Source organism: Pogoniulus pusillus, chromosome 33 (genome assembly GCF_015220805.1).
Source record: "Pogoniulus pusillus isolate bPogPus1 chromosome 33, bPogPus1.pri, whole genome shotgun sequence".
Taxonomy (NCBI): Eukaryota; Metazoa; Chordata; class Aves; order Piciformes; family Lybiidae; genus Pogoniulus; species Pogoniulus pusillus.
The window spans coordinates 10,934,043-10,953,740 of record NC_087296.1 but is presented as its reverse complement, the minus strand read 5'-3'; the positions used below and the strand labels follow the sequence as shown (position 1 = coordinate 10,953,740).

General features: G+C 45.2%; 1 protein-coding gene across 6 annotated transcripts in view; it reads right to left on the bottom strand.

Moving 5' to 3' along the window:
* The window catches only part of TPD52L1 (TPD52 like 1), a 153,278-nt gene that overhangs the window by 90,254 nt on the left and 43,326 nt on the right, over positions 1 to 19,698 (bottom strand). For 5 of the 6 annotated variants that reach the window (XM_064170094.1, XM_064170093.1, XM_064170091.1 and 2 more), the window contains exons 3-4: positions 14,126 to 14,290; positions 6,699 to 6,900 (exon numbers count right to left, since the gene is read on the bottom strand). In XM_064170094.1, coding sequence (XP_064026164.1) covers positions 6,699 to 6,900; positions 14,126 to 14,290 — 367 coding nt within the window. Of the gene's footprint in view, positions 1 to 1,600; positions 1,673 to 6,698; positions 6,901 to 14,125; positions 14,291 to 19,698 lie in introns of all 6 variants that reach the window. The other variant, XM_064170095.1, reaches the window with a different exon arrangement.

The following is a 19,698-nucleotide window of genomic DNA, read 5'->3' as shown; positions in this document are numbered from 1 at the left end:
GGAGCAAAGCTGGAGGTGGGGAGGTTCAGCCTGGACATGAGGAGGAAGTTGTTCAGCATGAGAGTGGTGAGAGGCTGGAATGGGTTGCCCAGGGAGGTGGTTGAGGCCCCATGGCTGGAGGTGTTTAAGGCCAGGCTGGATGAGTCTGTGAGCAGCCTGCTCTAGGGTAGGGTGTCCCTGATTCTATGAAATGGTCTCAGGTTGCAGCAGGGGGGGGTTAGATTGGAGATTAGGAAAAGTGCCACTGCTGCAAGAGTGGTCAGGCATTGGAACAGGCTGCCCAGGGAGGTGCTGGAGTAAGCATCTCTGGAGGTGTTCAAGAAACCTGCAGCTATGGCACTTTGGGACGTGGTTTAATGGCCTTGGTGATGTTGGACTTTATATTCTTACAGGTCTTTTCCAACCAAAACAACTCCACGATTCTATATATCTATCTTCAGTGAATGCAACTAAGAATACTGATAGAGGGGGGAAAAAAAGGACATCTACTTTTAGCCTAAAGGCTGAAATTAACAGCAAGATTTCTTCTTTAGCCAGATGCAGTTCAGTAAAACTGTAGCAGCATTTTAGTGATATGTTGATTGGTTATGTACAGTCCTATCAATGTAACTCTCCTGGTACATTTTGACTTCATTAGACTAGATATTAGGAAGAAATTCTTGCCAGTCAAGGTGGTGAGACACTGCAACAGGTTGCCAAGAGGGGCTGTGGATGCCCCCTCCCTGGAGCTGTTCAAAGCCAGGTTCGATGAGGCCCTGAGCAACCTGGGCTAGTGAGAAGTGCCACTGCCCATGGAGGGGAGGTTGAAACTAGATGATCTTTAAAGTTCCATCCAACCATTCTGTGAACATGCCTCACAGCTGGGCATACACTGCAATTTTTCCATCGAATATACATTTTTGTGATCCCCAACTGAGATGCTCCTGCCACTAAAACCAGTGGCTATGCACTTATGTGAGCAAAATGACACAGCTATCACTACAGCTCATTGCATTTCTGCAGGAGAGCCCAGGGAAGCCAGGCAAAGAGCAGACTTGCTACAATAACTGCATCCACATGAATACAACCACCTTAAGAGAGCTCTCAGACTGCACCAAACAAGTTCACAGCACTGGGTTTTGAGCTGGTATCCAACTTGGCAGCCTGTGCACTGAATTTGAATCTGAGATTGACTCATCCCAATTTGCCTTTTTTTGTGTGTTGCTTGCATTTTCAAGCTTGAGGATTCTTGGGACTAAACCTTGTGCACCAAAAACTCTTGTCATGCACATAGCCAAGGACTCAGATTTTTCATCCACTGGGTCCATGTCAGCCAGTCCCAAGGAGACTTTAAGTGACTCTGTCCTTTTTACCAGTTTAACCATACTAGTTAAATGATTATGTTGCAGAAAGCCAAATAATTGAGGGGAGGGGAGGGGGAAGCTAACAGGCATAAAATGCAAGGAAAGAAAAAAGACTCTAAAGAAACAAGTTTTTTTAGAAAGAAGTCATGTCCTTTGCACTAAAATGAATTTTGGACTTTGTGTCCATCTCCTTGAGATGAAAATACTGAAGTAAGTGCTGCAAAGTCATCATCATTCACATATATCCACACTCTTACCTATGACAACAGCTATGGCTCCCAGTGCCAGTCCCAGAACCAATATTAGGGGTGTGATGAGTAGTTTTCCAGCTGAAATGCAAAATTCATTAAACAGTTCAAAGCAGGCATTTTCTCCTTCCCTTTCCAACCATTCCTTAAGTCTTTTGATATCGGACTCCCAAAGGCTGGTTGACGTTTTAATGCTTCATCAGGATTCCCACTTGTAAATCCATCTTACAAAGCCAGCCAGGAGCTCTCACCACCCAGCCAGCTCTCTGCACACATTGCCCTTTTCACCCCCTACCAGCTCTCATTCTGTACATGAACAGTTAGCTTGCATTTACTGCTGCTTCCATTCTGAAATCCTGCAGGCACTGGAATCCTTCAGGAACATGATAGCTATGAAGATGCTATCGCTTGGCTTCTCCAGATTCCTACTGTATGGCAACCACTCTGGAAAGATGCCAAACAAACCTGCATCTTTGAGAGTTTAGGTTAGCTGAAGGCGATGAGGCCATTGCCTCTAAATATGCTTCCTGCTTGCTTTAAAAGGCTGTGGTGAAGTCCTCTTGTACAGTCGTGATTCAGGACTAAGTCAAACCACAGCCAAGTCTATTTCGGAGCAGCACTGAAGAGGATAAGTTGCTGCTCCTACATGAGCACAGATGCAAGGCTGTGCAGCACACTGCCTAGAGCAGACTGAGAAGAAATAAAACATGTTCCTATTATTTATTTCTGCTGGGTTCAGGATCTGTAGAAATGCATGGAGGGAAGATAAAAGTTCATTCTGGAACACTACAGTTGAAACTGGTTGAATCCCCATCCCTGGAGGTGTTTCAAAGAGGCACAGATGTGGTGCTGAGAGATACAGCTTAGCTCCAGACTTCGTAGAGTTAGAGAATGGTTGGACTTGAAGACCTTAAAGCTTTTCTCCAACCCAAATGATTCTGTGATTCTAAGTTAAGCATGTCTTTGAAAGATCACATCTAGGAAGGGAGGAAAAGTGAATTGGCTGCCTTTCTCTTCCTTTTCTTTCCCTCTCTCTCAAGCTACTTGTATCTGATGCTAGTCAATGGATGACTTCATTTAATGATGATGTAAACCTCTCCATAACCTAAGCCACTAGTTTGGACAGTCTGAAGGAAAAATGAGATATCTGGGGGAAATATGTACAGCAGCTGCCTGAACTGGTGCTTTGCATGCTCCAATTTGATTACTTTTGAAGTTTTTTAAGAGTGTTGTTGTGGGAAATATGAATTCCTAGCAGGAAAAACATTGGTCAAGCCACACCTTGAGTACTACACCCAGTTCTGGGTCACTCAATGAAAGAGAGATGTTGAGATACTGGAAGGTGTCCAGAGAAGGGCAGCAAGGGTGGTAAGAGGCCTAGAACACAGCCCAATGAGGAGGCTGAGGGAGCTGAGGGTGTGCAGCCTGCAGAAGAGGAGGCTCAGGGCTGAGCTCATTGCTGCCTACAACTACCTGTAGGGAGGCTGTAGCCAGGTGAGGTTGGGCTCTTCTGCCAGGCAACCAGCAACAGAACAAGGGGACACAGTCTCAAGTTATGTCAGGGGAGGTCCATGCTGGATGTTAGGAGGAAGTTGTTGTCAGAGAGAGTGATTGGCATTGGAATGGGCTGCCCAGGGAGGTGGTGGAGTCGCTGTCCCTGGAAGTGTTCAAGCAAGGACCAGATGGAGCACTTAGTGCCATGGTCTGGTTGATTGTCTAGGGCTGGGTGCTAGGTTGGACTGGCTGAGCTTGGAGGTCTCTTCCAACCTGGTTGATTCTGTGATCCACAGAAGCACAGAACCTTAGAGATTGGAAGGGACCTCCCAAGATTATCAATTAAGCAGTACTACTCTAGTTGCTAGACATCCTAACTTCACACCGCGTTGAGACTCCACTGCCCTGCATTCTACACACACAGAAGCTGTCAAAGGAATTATTCAAGTGTAGACAGGAGAAGGCATTTAGAGTGATGGAAAACTCTAAGACAGAGTGATTAAAACCAGTGAGATTGTTAAAGGCTCTGGTGAAGTAAAACTTGCAAAAGCTTGTTTCAAGCCATGAACACACTTTATTGACAACCATGTAACTAAAATGTTAGAAAATTATGATTGTTGGCATCAGAATTAGTAAAAACTTCAGCCACTGAACTGGGCACCAAGTATGTGGAGGCAGAGCCTGCAGAAAGGGCTAAGGTAGCTTTCACCTGGAGTAATTTCTTTGCAGACACAAAGAATGCTTCCTAATCAAACTCAATTTAAGAACTTGTTTACTTACCTTTGACAAACTAACTCAGAGCTCAAACAAAGCATGAGTGTCTTTTCCCTTCTGCCTGTGCCTGTGAATATCACATTTGGAGTATTGTGTAGTTCCAAGGTCTTACAGGAAAAAAAAAGGTCTTTCAATATCACTGGACAGAATCTTCTTCTGGTTATCAATGGAGTCTAAAGATTAAACTTCAACACCATAACAGAATACCTTTTCTTCTTAGACACCTACCACATTTAAACCCCTTATCTTTCTTTATCTTTGTAAACTAAGAGTAAGGAATGAGTTAAACCAAAATGAACAAGGCTTGCACAAGCTGCAGGGAGAGTATAAGAAGGAGTAGCTAAGCAGCAGATATTTATCTTTTACTTCAATCACCTTTATGAGTATTGGATTGGCTAACAATCAGAGTAATTTTGATTGGGAAACAGCTTTAAAGCACCGAGTCCACCACTGTGTAACTTAACCAAGTCTGGTGCTAAACCATGTCCCTTAGCACCAAAGTGAACCACGCTCCTTACAGCCCAAACCACTTCATGATTCTACGGTCCAGAGAACATCTCCAAACCCCAGCCCATCCACTCTCCTTTCTACACATCTCAACAGAACACTGATCTCAAGTCCCAGTTTCACACACTATTTGTCATAGTGTGAAGGATTATGAGGCTCTTAAATCAGGGGGAATTGTCACACACCAAAAAACACCACTGAGACTATGGGCACTCGACTTCCCAGAGCTCCTTTGTCTGATGTCTCTTAGCTCCAAGAGTGCTCTAGCAGAGTAAGCAAAGGCAAAACCTGCCTCAGACCTGAAGACAGACTGGGTTGTTCAGTGGTGAAGTCAGCAGTAGGTTTTGACAGCCATTTTGGTCATGTCCAAAGCTAGTGTTTAAGGACAGCAGGGCTGCATGGGAGGTGACTGAGCAACCTGGTCTACTGAGAGGTGTCCCAGCCCATGGCAGAGGAGTTGGAACTAGATGATCTTTAAGGTCCCTTCCAATACAAACCATTTGTCTTGGAAAATACATGTCCTGGCTTGCTCAGGCATGATCCCATGGTCCCCTTCCCTCTGCTGGGGGAGGAAGCAGAGTGCAGGGAGAAGACAAAAGACTTGGAGACACCCACTTTGAGGGGCCAAGACTTGCCCAGACTTGTGCTTCCCAAGTAAGGGAAGGCAAGCCCCTGTCTTCACCTAACATGGCCAGGTTTGGCAAGCTGCCATTCTGACAGGCTAATTTATGTGGTCAGAGAGGCCACTACCTGTGGGCAATCAATAAATAGGCTCTTGCCACATGGTTTTTGCTTTTGCCTGCTCTGCCCTGCCACATAATGCTCTGCTTTGCCTGCAATGATGTTCAAGACGTCAACTGAACTCCCTTCAAAGTGTTTGGGTACTGTCTGATTCTATTTTGTGAATAAATACTCAAGGCTTCCCTGTAAGAAATGCTGTAACTAGATTCTACTGTGCCTTCTGCCTTAGCAGCAGACAGTAGCCTCTTAAGCACCCTGGTGGGCAAGCAGTATCATTGAAACCAGCAACCTCTACCCAGTTTTGAGTTTGTGTTTGCTAGTTATTTCTTAAAGTGTTCTAAGTTGCCTGTTCCCTGTGTGTAGAAGCATCCAAACTGTGTGTTTCAAACACTGTAAATAACTTTTCTGGTGAGATTTAATGTTAACAAACAATTTTCATAGTTATTAGCAATCATTGCCTGGATATCAAAATTAATATTGATGATTAATTTTGCATCATTTGTAACACCACTCTGTGATTTTTTTTCCAGCCTGCTGACATATTACTAAGAAGGGTTAGGAAGGACATATTACTAAGAAGGGTTAGGAAGGACATTACTAAGAAGGGTTAGGAGAGACATATTTCTGTGGTAGCTTGAAGCTAGCTAGAATGTTTTGGTGAGAAGAACTAGATCATAGGCTGTGAAAGGAAAACAATGGTGATGTCTACTCCCCTCAGAGTCTTGCTGAAGAAGAAAGGAAAACATTAGATAACACTCTGGTCATTTGGTATCACACTCTGCCTTGGGCTTCTGACTGAGCTACATCTCTCTAACACACCTTCCACTCACCTTTGCTTCTTAACCTCTTGGCTGAACCTCTGTTCTTCTTTAGGACTGGGTTGAGAGGGGTAGGGGGAAGGTGCAGGGGTGGTTGAGAGCCCCTCCTGGGGACTCAGGTTTCTGGGAGGGGAGTTGTGTTTCCTGTATTACCTTTTACCTTGGATATTTCTGTCTATAACTGTATATACTGTAAATATCTGCTTGTATATTGTGCTAGCTGTAAATAAATAGCTTCATTTATATTCCCAGAGCCGACTGAGACTAGTCTGGGTGATTTCTAAAGTGTGAGGGGGCAGGGAACACCCAAACCATCACAATTACTAAGGAGGGTTAGGAGAGAGAAGCTTTCAGAAGAGAAGACAATGCTTATATGTACACAGTCTGCTGAAAGAAGCACTGCAAATGCTGTATATTTAACAGACCACCTTGTGCCCAACTGAACAGGCTGCCCATCACAGGATGTTAGGGGCTGGAAGGGACCTCCATAGATCACTGAGTCCAAGCCCCCTGCCAGAGCAGGACCACACAATCTAGCACAGATCTCAGAGGAACATGTCTAAACAGGCTTTGAAAGTCTCCTGAGAAGACTTCACAGCTTCTCTGGAGAGCCTGTTCCAGTGCTCTGGGACCCTTACAGGAAAGAAGCTCTGGTCACGGAGCAGTACCCACACAGTACTTTACGCATCTAGACTGCACTTAATCATTCTACACCTGCCCAACTCCAATCACCTCGTCCTGCAGCTCTCCACAAGGCCCAGTTATCCACTCACCACAGACAGAGCCTCGCACTAATCTCCTTAGATGTGGTCTCTCGGGGAGGTAGCGGTATTTGCATCCAAAGATGCTGAGGTTTGAGGTGTGATCTCCGAAGAAGCGGAGCTGCCGGTACCTCTCCCCGCAGCGGTAACAGAAATTAGTGTTACACTGGGAACAGGTCATGTGGTCACACCCTTCTGTTCTCTGGATGTGGATCTGGATCAGCAGAAGGAGAAAAAACAAACAGTGAAGATTATTTTCCCCTCACTTTCTCAGCAGGGGGCAGTTGGCACTACCCAGGGCAGCCTGACGCTGCAAGCGAGCCCCTGCCTGGCTCAGCATCTGCAACCATGCTTTTCTGAGGCTTGTTTCAAAGCATCAGATGTGAGGCACAGTTGTTTATGGGTTTCCATGCATCATTTTCCGTATCACACTGGTGAGGGTTGGCAGTGGCCTCTGGAGATCATCCAGTCCAACCCTTCTGCCAGAGCAGGATCATTCAGAAGAGATCCAGGTGGGTCCAGAATGCCTCCAGAGATGGAGACTGCACAGTCTCTCTGGGCAACGTGCTCCAGGCCTCTGCCACCCTCAAAGGGAAGGAGTTTATATTTATGTGGAATCTCCTGTGTTCCAGTCTGTGCCCATTGCCCCTTGTCTTGTCACTAGACACCACTGAGAGGAGTCTGGCTCCACACTCCTGACATTACATATTCACCAGCATTCATAAGATCCCTTCTCAGGCTGCACTTCTCCAGGCTGAACAGCCTCAGGTCTCAGCTTTTCTTGGTAAAAGAGAAACTTCTGTTTCCTAATCACCTTGTGGCCCTCCACTGGACTCTCTCCAGTAGCTCCCTGTCTCTCTTGAAGTGGGGAGTCCAGAACTGAACACAATACCCCAGATGATGCCTCACCAGGGCAGAGCAGACTGGGGGGAGAACCTCAACCTGCTGGCCACACTCTTCCAATGCACCTCATTCTATGTAACCCTGCTTTGTTTAAACGCTCTCTATCAGCTGGGAATCTGAGTGATCCATGCCCTTGCTGACAACTTATTTCTGAAGTAGACACATTAGCACCAAACTTTATTAACAATAAAAGCAGCACAGTAAATATAGTTCTGAACTCTGCCTGACCCCTCTACGGATGCCACCTGTGGCCCTAGTCTCTTTCCCATTATCAACACAAATTGATTTGGCATTTTGTAATAAGCAGCAGAAAGGCTTAGCTGTTAGAGTGACTGATTTGAAAAGTAGTGGGTTCTGTGGTTCTTTTAGGTTAAAAAAGCAGGATCCCACACCCCACACAAAAGCATGACACCAAGCTTTCAGAACTGCCCACAACACAGCCTGAAGCTGGGCTGATTGGATTTGCCACTCATCTTTCTGCTGGTTGCCTGCAGAAACAGCTCCATTCCTGTACCTTCATGGATCCTTCATCCTCAGTGTCCTTCAGAAACAGCCACCTCTTGGACACTGCCTGCCAGCTTCTGCAGAACTGCCCTCCTTTACACAGACCAGGGCAGCTTCAGGTTTAGTCAATAGTTCTGAGAGCCCTAGGAGAGAGACTGGTCCTGGGACCGAGTCATTCAGTCGGCTATGATCACACAGCTAATTCCAAATCTTGCCAACTGAAAATACAGCTAATGAGACAGAAGGCACAGGGGAAGGGTAGACAAAATTACCTAATAATTGAGGTTGGAAGTGACCCTTGGAGGTCATCTGTTTTAACCCCTAGCACCAGGTTGGGCTAACTTCAAAGTCAGATCAGACTACTCCAGAGCTCATCCCACTAGAATCATAGAATCAACCAGGTTGGAAGAGACCTCCAAGATCAGCCAGTCCAACCTAGCACCCAGCCCTAGACAATCAACCAGACCATGGCACTAAATGTCCCAGCCAGGCTTTGCTTGAACATCTCCAGGGATGGCGACTCCACCACCTCCCTGGGCAGCCCATTCCAATGCCAATCACTCTCTCTGACAACAACTTCCTCCTCACATCCAGCCTAGACCTCCCCCGGCACAACTTGAGGCTGTGTCCCCTTGTTCTGTTGCTGCTTGCCTGGCAGAAGAGACCAACCCCACCTGGCTACAGCCTCCCTTCAGGTAGTTGTAGACAGCAATGAGCTCTGCCCTGAGCCTCCTCTTCTGCAGGCTGCACACCCCCAGCTCCCTCAGCCTCCCCTCACAGGGCTGTGCTCCAGGCCCGTTTAAAACATTTCCAAGGATGAGCATATCATGGTCTGTGAGCAACATATCCCATCTTGATATTTACAACTTCACCTTGACTTTTCCTCAATGTAGATGTCAGTTTTGGCTGCTGTAAACTTAACACCAAACATGAAAGAGAGAAAGTTGAATGCATACACATATCAGACTAAAAAATAATGGCATTCAAAACAGAACCAATGTGGATCTAGAACAGGGATAAATCAAATAGTGCCTTCCTGACTCTGTGTTCTCTTTACCTACTAATATGATAGGAAACTGATTAAATGTTACTTTATATAAAGGGTTTGGAGGGATGGCTGGAGAGAAAGTATTAGCTCCAAGCATCCTGAGGTCAAACTGTTAACTACTGGTATATTTATTCGCATGTTGGACTTGATGATCTGTGAGGTCTCTTCCAACCCTGATGATACTGTGATATATCCTGACATCTATTAATACTTTGATGAAGAATGCTTCAGTAAGATGTATTTTTTGGATAGCAACTGAATAAATGATCAAGAAAGAATAAAGTAAAAAAACCAGTATCACTGCATCCAGTTCTGGTGTCTGCACCATAAAAGGACACAGAACTGTTGGAGTGAGTCCAGAGGAGGCCACAACGATGATCCAAAGGGCTGGAGCACCTCTGTTATGAGAAAAGGCTAAGGGAGCTGCTTCAGCCTACAGAAGGCTCTGAAGGGACCTTAGAACTGCCTTCCAATACCTGAAGGGATCCTACAGGAAGGCTGCAGAGGGGATCTTTATGAGGGTGTCCAGAAATCATAGAATCATAGAATCAACCAGGTTGGAAGAGACCTCCAAGATCATCCAGTCCAACCTAGCACCCAGCCCTATCCAGTCAACCAGACCATGGCACTAAGTGCCTCATCCAGGCTTTTCTTGAAGACCCCCAGGGACGGTGCCTCCACCACCTCCCTGGGCAGCCCATTCCAATGGGAAATCACTCTCTCTGTGAAGAACTTCTTCCTAATATCCAGCCTATACCTACCCTGGCACAACTTGAGACTGTGTCCCCTTGTTCTATTGCTGGTTACCTGGGAGAAGAGGCCACCCCCCACCTGGCTACAATGCCCCTTCAGGTAGTTGTAGACAGCAAACAGAAGAAGAGGGAATGGTTTGAAGCTGGGTTAGACTGGAGCTTAGGAAGAAGTTCTTCAGCATGAGGGTGGTGAGACTCTGGAATCAGCTACCCAGGGAGGCTGTGTATGCCTCCTCCCTGGGGGTGTTCATGGCCAGGTTGGCTGAGGCCTCAAGCAGCCAAGTCTAGTTGAGAGGCATCCCTCTCAACTAGAGGGAGGTGGGAAGGTTGGAATAGATGATCAGTGAGGTCTCTTCCAACTTGGGCCATTCTGTGCTTCTATGATTACTTCGTAGTTGCAGATTTGATTTAAAAACAAAGTGTTGACATAAACATTCTGGAGGTTTTATGCAGGATGAATTTTCTTCACCTCTGAATAAATAAATATCAGGAGTGGGGGAAGCACCACAGGTTTATGATCAGGTTGAATTCCCTCTTCAATATTCCCTTGGAATACCACATTTCCAGCAAGGACTTATTAACAAAGGATCTTTTCCTGTGCTAGTTCTGTAACTGTCCATACTGCCTCCCACCATGCAGCAAGTTGTATTTTCTTGTGATTAAGAAACTTAAAGGGTCCTCTTGAAATTAATAGCCACACTCATGCTACTTCAGGCTTCAAATTTACTGACTTGACCTCCCTAAGTTTTAAGCACCCAGCCTTTTCTTTTGAAGACAGCGAAAACAGTTTTACACCTGGCATGTCCAACTTAAAACTTAGGAAGGATAAATGTGTTAGAGTTAGCAGTTTTGGTTCATTTCTAGCTAGCAGTCCTCTTCCCCCTGCTGTTCCACGTTCATACTTCTCTGCTTAGTGTATTTGCTTTTTCTGACAGCTTCTTTCAAGAATTACCTCATTTGCATTGTCATAAAAGCTGAATCTGGACAAGAGTCAAAGAATAAAAACCAAACCACTTACTTCTTCCCGCTCCCAAAGGAACAAAGTTTGTGGAAGTTTTTTTACTGTAAGTCTTCCCAGAAAGTGAACATTTTTAGAACTGGCTCAAGTCTAGCAGCTCTGACTACCCAGCAAGCTGTTAAAACTCTGTCAAAATAGCCCCTGTGTGCAGCAGGCAGAGTAAACAACCAGCTGCTGATTTCAGAGCTTTCTGAATTTTGCTTAACTGTTTTGCAATGTCTTCATTTCAAGCTATGGCATCAGAGGGCATTTCTTTTCCTAACAGCAAAACAAAATACTAGCTATGCTGGTAAGCATTCTCTTATTTGCACAGGGTAAGGCTTCAAGTGTGACAAAAGGATGCTTTGGACATTTAGAAGCCAAATTTCCCATTCAGTATTTATTTCCTACCAAATGGTCCCATTTCCTTACTTTCTCCTCTCCATGAGGTAGATGCAGAGCAATAGATAGAATCATACAATCAACCAGATTGGAAGAGGCCTCCAAGAGCACCCAGTCCAACCTAGCACCCAGCCCTAGACAATCAACCAGACCATGGCACTAAGTGCCCCAGCCAGGCTTGGCTTCAACACCTCCCGGGATGGCGACTCCACCACCTCCCTGGGCAGCCCATTCCAATGCCAATCACTCTCTCTGACAACAACTTCTTTCTAACATCCAGCCTAGACCTGCCCCCAGCACAACTTGAGACTCTGTCCCCTTCTTCTGTTGCTGGTTGCCTGGCAAAAGAGACCAACTCCACTTGGCTACAACCTCCCTTCAGGTAGCTGTAGACAGCAATGAGCTCTGCCCTGAGCCTCCTCTACTGCAGGCTGCACACTCCCAGCTCCCTCAGCCTCTCCTCACAGGGCTGTGCTCCAGGTCCCTCACCAGCTTCATTGCTCTTCTCTGTACATGTTCCAGTACCTCAACATCTCTCTTGAAGTGAGGAAGTTCAGATCAGGTACTCCCTTTCCAAATAAAGGACAGTTTCCTACCACCATGGTGCTCTTGACCTACTACTGCTGGAAAGAAGAGTTGTGAAAAAAAATATATAGTGAGCCAACATAATGGCTACCTTCATCAGGGACAACCAGGGAGGGGTGTGCAGGGCTGCTGCACCTCATTAGAGCAGTGGGAAATACTTCCTCTCCTGGCAGAGGTCAATGACATTTTTAGGGTGTGTGCCTGCACTTCACTGTTGAAAATTAATTCCTGAGAAGGGCTTGTGCAGAACTGACATTTCATCACAAAAAAGTTCTGGGTTTTGACAAATCTTCAAGTCTCCCTTAGTTACCTCACTGATAGAGTACTTCCTGCCATGCTCCAAAACTGAATGCACCCAAAGTCTTTCAAAATCCTTGGTCATCCTGGGGATGGAAGATGATCCAAGGGCTGGAGTGCCTCTGCTATAAGGATAGGCTGAGCAACCTTGAGTTGTTCAGCCTGAAGAAGACTCCAGGGGGACCTCAGAGCTGCTTTCTTATACTTGAAGAGATCTTACAGGAAGGCTGAAGAGCTACTTTTCATAAGGGTGTCTAGAGACAGGACAAGGGGGAATGGGCTGAAGATGAGGAAGAGTAGGCTTACACTAGATTTAAGGCAGCGGGTTTATACTGGATCTTAGGGAGCTCTTCAGTACAAGGGCAGTGAGAGACTGGCACAGATTGCCCACAGAGGTCATGGATGGCCCCTCCTTGGGGCTGTTCAAGGCTAGGTTGGATGAAGCTTTGAGCAGCTGAATCTAGCTGAGAGGTATCCCTGCCCATATCAGGAAAGCTGCAGTAGATGATCTCTGAGGTCCCTTCCAACCTAAGCCATTCTACAATTCCACAAAAACCTCACCAAGGGCACTGTATACCTCTACAGCTTTACATTCCTTTAAAGCTTTATCATAGAATAGAATCAGAGAATGGTCTAGGTTGCAAGGGACCTCAAGGATCTTCCAGCTCCAACCCCCTGCCATAGGCAGGGACATCTCCCACTAGAGCAGGTTGTCCAATGCCTCATCCAACCTGGCCTTAAACACCTCTGGGGAGGAAGCAGCCACAACCTCCCTGGGCAACCTGTGCCAGTCTCTCACCACCCTCACTGGAAAGAACTTCCTCCTAACATCTAGTCTAAATCTCCCCTCTTCCAGTTTAAATCCATTACTCCTTATCCTGTCATTACAAGATCTTGTCAATAGTCCCTCCCCAGCCTTTTCTTAGCCCCCTTCAGACACTGGAAGGCCACTCCAAGGTCTCCTCGAATCCTTCTATTCTCCAGACTGAAGACCCTCAACTCTCACAGCAGAGGTGCTCCAGCCCTCTGAGCATCTTCGTGGCCCTGTTTATGTTTGGCCCATGATTATGTTAGGAATCATTTATTCTGTAATGTACATTTATTATAAACACACATCAAAGTCCCCTCTTATGATTGCCCTCATGTTTCTTGTTAGGCATGGGAACAGGCTGCCCAAAGGAGGTGGTGGAGTCACTGTCCCTGGAGGTGTTCAAAGAATGCATAGACAAGGCACTTCAGGATACTGTTTAGTGGCCATGGTGGTGTTAGGTTGAAGATTGGACTCAGTGATCTTGGGAATTCTACGATTTGCATGCCATGGTGGTGTTAGGTTGAAGACTGGACTCAGTGATCTTGGGAATTCTATGATTTGCATGCCATGGTGGTGTTAGGTTGAAGATTGGACTCAATGATCTTGGGAATTCTATGATTTGCATGCCATGGTGGTGTTAGGTTGAAGATTGGACTCAGTGATCTTGGGAATTCTATGATTCTATGATTTGCATGCCATGGTGGTGCTAGGTTGAAGCATTCAGAGAAGGACTTAAATGCCCCCTAGAAAGGACATTTCAAATGCTCTGGGATTCAGAAGATAATCCTGGCTTGTTTGCATGGGCTGAGCACAGGATTGCCTTCTATGATTCTATGGTGGTGTTAGGTTGAAGATTGGACTCAATGATCTTGGGAATTCTATTATTTGCATGCCATGGTGGTGCTAGGTTGAAGATTGGACTCAGTGATCTTGGGAATTCTATGATCTGCATGCAGAGATTCTGCAGAATGGGAGCAGGAACCAGCAAATAAAACATCTGACTTGCTTTTCTCAATAGGTTATTGTCAAGAACCTGCACTGCAAGCATGAATTCCAATGCCCAGCACAAGCTCCAGATACTTAAATACATAATGCAATAGTCTGAAGTCACAACCTGCAAGCCAAGGCAGAGCAGCTCACCTTGCATTTTGGACACTTCTGGGCATTCCTCTGCCCGTGCTCAATTTCGTTGGCCCAGTGACGCAACAGCTTGTCTCCCTTCTTGTACTCTTTGCAGTTCACACCTTCATGCCAGGGAGAGTGGCACTTGAAACACCAGACAAATTGGCAAGATGGACACTGGATCTGCACAAATGAGAAAACACCACATGTTTGCAACCCAGGTGCTGACCCAGCTGGACAGCTCATTTTAAACCCACTGCTCGTCAAGTAGGAGAGTAGCAAAGGTCTAAGATCTTTGGAAGGGTCTGTTTTAAAAAGACAGGAAGTTGTGGAAGCTAATTTGATCTTCTTCAAAGAGAGAAAATACAGAACTAATTCCCAAAGCACGAGGAGCTTGGTTTAGGCATAGGAATTGCTTCCTGAATTCACCATCTAGGTTTAAATGCTGAATAACAAAATCCAGGGAGCTTTTCCAGTTGCTGATGGGAGACCACCAAATGTTAGCATTTTCAACATGGTGGATCTGTCTTCTAGCTATAACCTTCAGTGTCAAGGCTACTACCTGGTCTTCTGAAAGGACTTTATAGAGCTAAGAATGATTATGAAGCTTGCATCAGAAATGGCCCTGGGAAAAGGAGCCAGGAGAGAGTCTCAGCCACAAGGCCCACAGTTACTACCTGGAAGCTGGGCACTTCCTTTTGCTCTTGATTAAGGATGAGCTGAAGCTGTGCCAAACAGCCCACTTGGCACAGACTACACCTAATAAAAACAAACACAAACCAAGCTCCTTAAATTGAGGAAGGATCTATTATTTCCACTCCCTGGGTTCTAAATCATTGCATCAAACAAGTACCATCATCATCATCATCACGTCTTCCTCCAGAGCTACTTTTAAGCCAAGGCAGCTGCTGTATTTGTAAAAGTAATAAACAGAGGCACACTGCAGGTGTTTCTCTGATGAAAGCCAGGCCTCCTGCTTGGATGGTGACTAAGGGAACAGGACTTAGAAGCCACATTTAGAGGCAGGTACATCTAGGTTCCTATAGTATCTTCCTTTCTGCTGTGTTTGGCAGCCAAACATCTCAGACTGAAAGACAAGAAGGCAATCTCTCAAGTGACTGCTGCGCCCTGTCCACCAGCCCCAGCTGCAGCCCATGCCTAGCACACTGCCCTGGCTTTGCACCAGCTGATGGAGAGGACTGAAGAATTCAACTAGCCCAAAAACTAGATGCAGCCTTTTGCTTGTATCCATGTCCAGACCTGGTTTACACCCTGAACCATGCACCTGATCAGTGCTGGAAATGCATGGTGTGGCGGTAGTGCTCAGAGCACTCACTCTAGGGTGCAGTCACATGTGAAAAGCCCCCAGAATTGCAGTTCCTGCTGCAGTTCCTGCTGCAGTTCCTGCTGCAGTCCTTGCTGCAGTCCTTGCTCCCACCAGTTGCTGTGCTCTCTGCTTAGGCAGACCAACTGGCAGCATGCTGCCTTGGGTCCAGGTAAAAGTCCAATCAGGGGCTTTGATCTCCCTTAAGTATTTTGCTGGGGAGCAGCCAATAATATTTTATGTGCAATCCCTAGCTCCATCACTACCAGCATGTTAATACAAAGCTGACCTGAGCTCTGATGCATGACCGAGAAGTGAAGCTGTCTGCTGCCCTTAATGCTGCTACTCAAGTTCTATACAGAGATAACATTTAGAGTCATTTGCCTTTAATGCTCCACATTACAAACTTAATCGGCACAACAGCTCCAGCTGAGCATTTTTATGACCCCAACTGATTCATTTTTATCTTGAGTGTTTGAAACTTCACCTGTAAAGAGCATTATTTTTTTAGAACACTGCAGCAGCTTGCAGCAGTCAGCTGCATGAAAAGATGTTAGCTCTGTCTGTAGCACCAAATACTTTACATTTAATAGTGGACTACACGATGTGCTGCTCAGTGCCTTGCTTTAGCTTAGCTCTACCTGCCAAATCACAGCTACACAACAGAAGTGTGAGACAATTTTCTCGCTACCCACAAGACAGCATTTCCCCCTCCAGGATCCTCTGCCCGGGCACAAAGCTAAAATGCAAAGAAGGGCAGCAGCAGCAAGACAGATTTTCTTCTTATTACAACCCATTAACATCTTAGTTACCATTGTCCCTGTAAGAAAACCACATTTTAAGTGTTAGAATACACACATTTCCTTCATATCAAGCTGACTTTAAGAGAGTGCAATACTAAAATGGATTAAATTCTGCTATCCTGTATCTGGTACAAGGATGACTTACTGCTTTCTGCAGCTACAAGTTGACATCTTTTACTAAGGCACACCCTCAACAGAAGAAAACTGCCCTTATCACATGCTTCCTGTCAGTGAAATAAGCTACTGAAGACACAGGCAGCACCAACCCAGCAAAGAACAGCAAATAAAATGTGTTTGCAGGGGAACAAGGTATTAAAGCTGCAAGGTGTGGGTCACAAAGGATTACTTCGTGCATGAAAACACAGTAATGCCTAAGGCCAAGAAAAAGAGCAACACAGAAGTAATGCAAAATGTAACTCCAGTGTGTTGGGTCACTGGCCCAGATGCTAAACCAAAGGAAATTCACTATCCTGCATCTCTGCTTCCCAGGTGAAGTCTCCTAATAAAAACAACTGAACAGAAGAGAGGAAAATTCCCATCTTGGCAAACTTAAAAGAACAGCATATCTATTTCTACTACTCCAAGTGAGCACAGAGCACTGATCTACATCTCCACTGAGCTTTAGAAACCAACACGCACAAGATAGGTCAGCTCATTAGCAACTATCCTGCTCGATCTCTCTGTATCTTTTGTGCTCCCACTCGCACCCTCCAGGCTCTGAATTTACCTTTTCCAATGCCACACGTCACAGTGACCTACTGCTGGGCAGATCACAGCAAGCATCGTGCTGCATTACTCAGAATTTGTTCTACCTCGGCCAAAGATGCAGCCTGCAGCAGCGATTAAACGTTCTGCAACCTGAAAGCTTCCATCAGTTGCAACATTCAGACTTTTGAGCTAGAATATGAAGGTTAAAAAGTACCAAACCAACCCAAAAGATCTGGGCAGCAGCGAGGTAAAGCTTTTTTTCCTTAAACAACATGCCCACATAAATGAAGACCTAAGTTCTGCACATTTGGTTTTGGGCTTGGTTTGGTGGGGGCTTTTTTGGTGCAAATCTAACACAAATTCATTGTAGGCTTTATCATAGCATGCACAGAATGGAAAGAAACACAGCAGCCACCAAGGTTTCTATTCCATCTCACATCAGATGTTTCCAAATACATTGCCTAGAAAGCACTGAGACTACAACTGCTTGAACCCCAAACCTTCACTGTCATGAATGACCCTGGCTAACTGAAGCAAACTAGTGGGAACCACTGACTTCATTAGCAGATTTGCAGCTCTTACTTTCCTCTTCCAGCTGCCACTCTTGACAGCATTTTCCTCAAAACTGAACTCCTAGATATTTTTATCTTTTGGATGGGCCACTTGACTTCTCTGCTGTTCAATGCTATCTGGACACAACAGACAATGAAAAGTTTGCTCTTTTAAGTGTTTATGAATCTTTTTTCATTGGAAATAGGAACCACAAATCTGAACTCTAAACCTATTCAAACGTGGATGAGGCGTGCTTAAGAAACAGGAACACAAAGGAGCAATTACAGCAGTCTTTCATATTCTTATTCCATTCTTTCTCTGCTTTTCTGAAAGCAAAGTCAAGTATGATTTGCTTTATGCTTCACTATGGGGGCATAAGATTATTATAACAAAGGCAAAGAAATGCTATCAACACATCATTTGAAGCAGTTTGTCCAGCCAAGCAGACAAACTCTATCTGTAACCCCCCAAAACATCAATCTAGTTTTTGTTTAAATATGATTTCCTCCACAGAAACATTTTCCCATTTATTTTACAACCTCCACTTCACTCATGCAGAGTTTAGAGGATGGATACACACACACCAACAGCCATCTGGAGGTCAGTCTCCCCTGAAATAGAAAAGATGACACAACTTTTCATACTAACCCTTTTGGTTCTCAGCTTTCTGAAACTGACCTTTTAGGCTAACATTTTCCATTTTCCTAGCTAGACTCTTTCCTGCAAGCTAGTCTATCATTTTCCTCACCTCCCAGGAAAGGACCTTTCAAAACGGCCAGGTAACTTCAAGACAAAGCTCTGCTCAGTGTGACATGATGGCAGCAAATTTGACTTCACATCAAAACTACCCTGAGAGCCTGAAGCTGCAAAAAAAGCTTGGTGAGGTTTTCTGCTGCTTAGTAGAACAGGAAGGCCAAATTAATGATGCAACTAACTGATTATATGAATTGCAACCTCTAGCTACAGCTACACAAGCACTTATTCCAAACTAAACGTGGGCTCCTGCCAAAACAGCTGCCACCTCCTTGTCACCAACACATCCCCTCTCTAGTACCAGCTGAAAATAAATAACAACAAAAACACATCTTGTATCCCACTGGAGCTGATCTTTGATCAAGCTGCCAGTGCGACACCAAAATATCGACACGAGCAAGGAAGCTGGCAGGGAAGAACAGTAGAGAGCAAAGACAGTGCACAGCAAAATCACCACTTCTGTAGCAGTTGAGGCTCGAGGGAGACTGCAGCAATGTGCAGCCATGAAGACAGCTGCTACTCAGCATTAACATCTGATCCAGGAGGTGGAGAACCGATTGATACGAACCACTCAGATCTGCTTTATCACAGCATCTTTGCAGGTATGGATTCCTACTAGTTCAAGGGAAAGAGTTTCTGAAACTCTTGAGCAGTTCAAACAAAAGATAGTTTCTATAACAACTGCACTGGAAAAAAAACATTTACATTTCCACAGCCAAGCACTCAAGGCTTTCTTTTAGGTGATGCCTCTTCTCTTGACAGAAATAAAACGTCATTATGAACCTCACAAGCTGATAAGGCAGTAAAAGCCCACGAATCAAGAACTGCTTCTTCATGCAAGAACTAACATTAAAGCAACAGGAGAAAAGCAGGGGTTAGGAAGGGGGAAAGGAAAAAAACAACCAGCCCAAACTCCTCAAAGAGCAACTGAGCATAATGACTGCTGTGAAACCTGTACCTGTTCCACACACAGCAACTCAACTACCTATTTTCCAGGTTTTCCCACTTCCTTTGCACTTTGGCATATCAGTTTCTACCAAAGCTTTGTTAAGATCTTGACTACAACCAAGTCTTCTACTCCCAGCACAGGTCATAAGAGTGGTGACAAGGAAGGGTATTTCCTTACTTAAAACTGGATCCATTTGTGAGACAGTAAACAAAATACCCACACTGCTGTACTGTGCTGTCCTAATGGGGTAGGAAAGGTTTGGATAGCAAGATTCCCTTCCTTTCCCCCCTCCTCTCTCACAATATACATGCACCAGCTAATTTTCTAGGGCTTGGGACACCAAAACTTTGATTTCAAAACTGGAAAATATCAGCAGCAAATTGAACTGCTGGGCTTAAATCAGTTTAGTTAACATAAACCAGCTATAATGAGGAAAACTAATACAGTAACTTGGCTCCCTCTTTAGATTTCAGTGTTATTTTTAAGTTTAAAAAGCCTATCA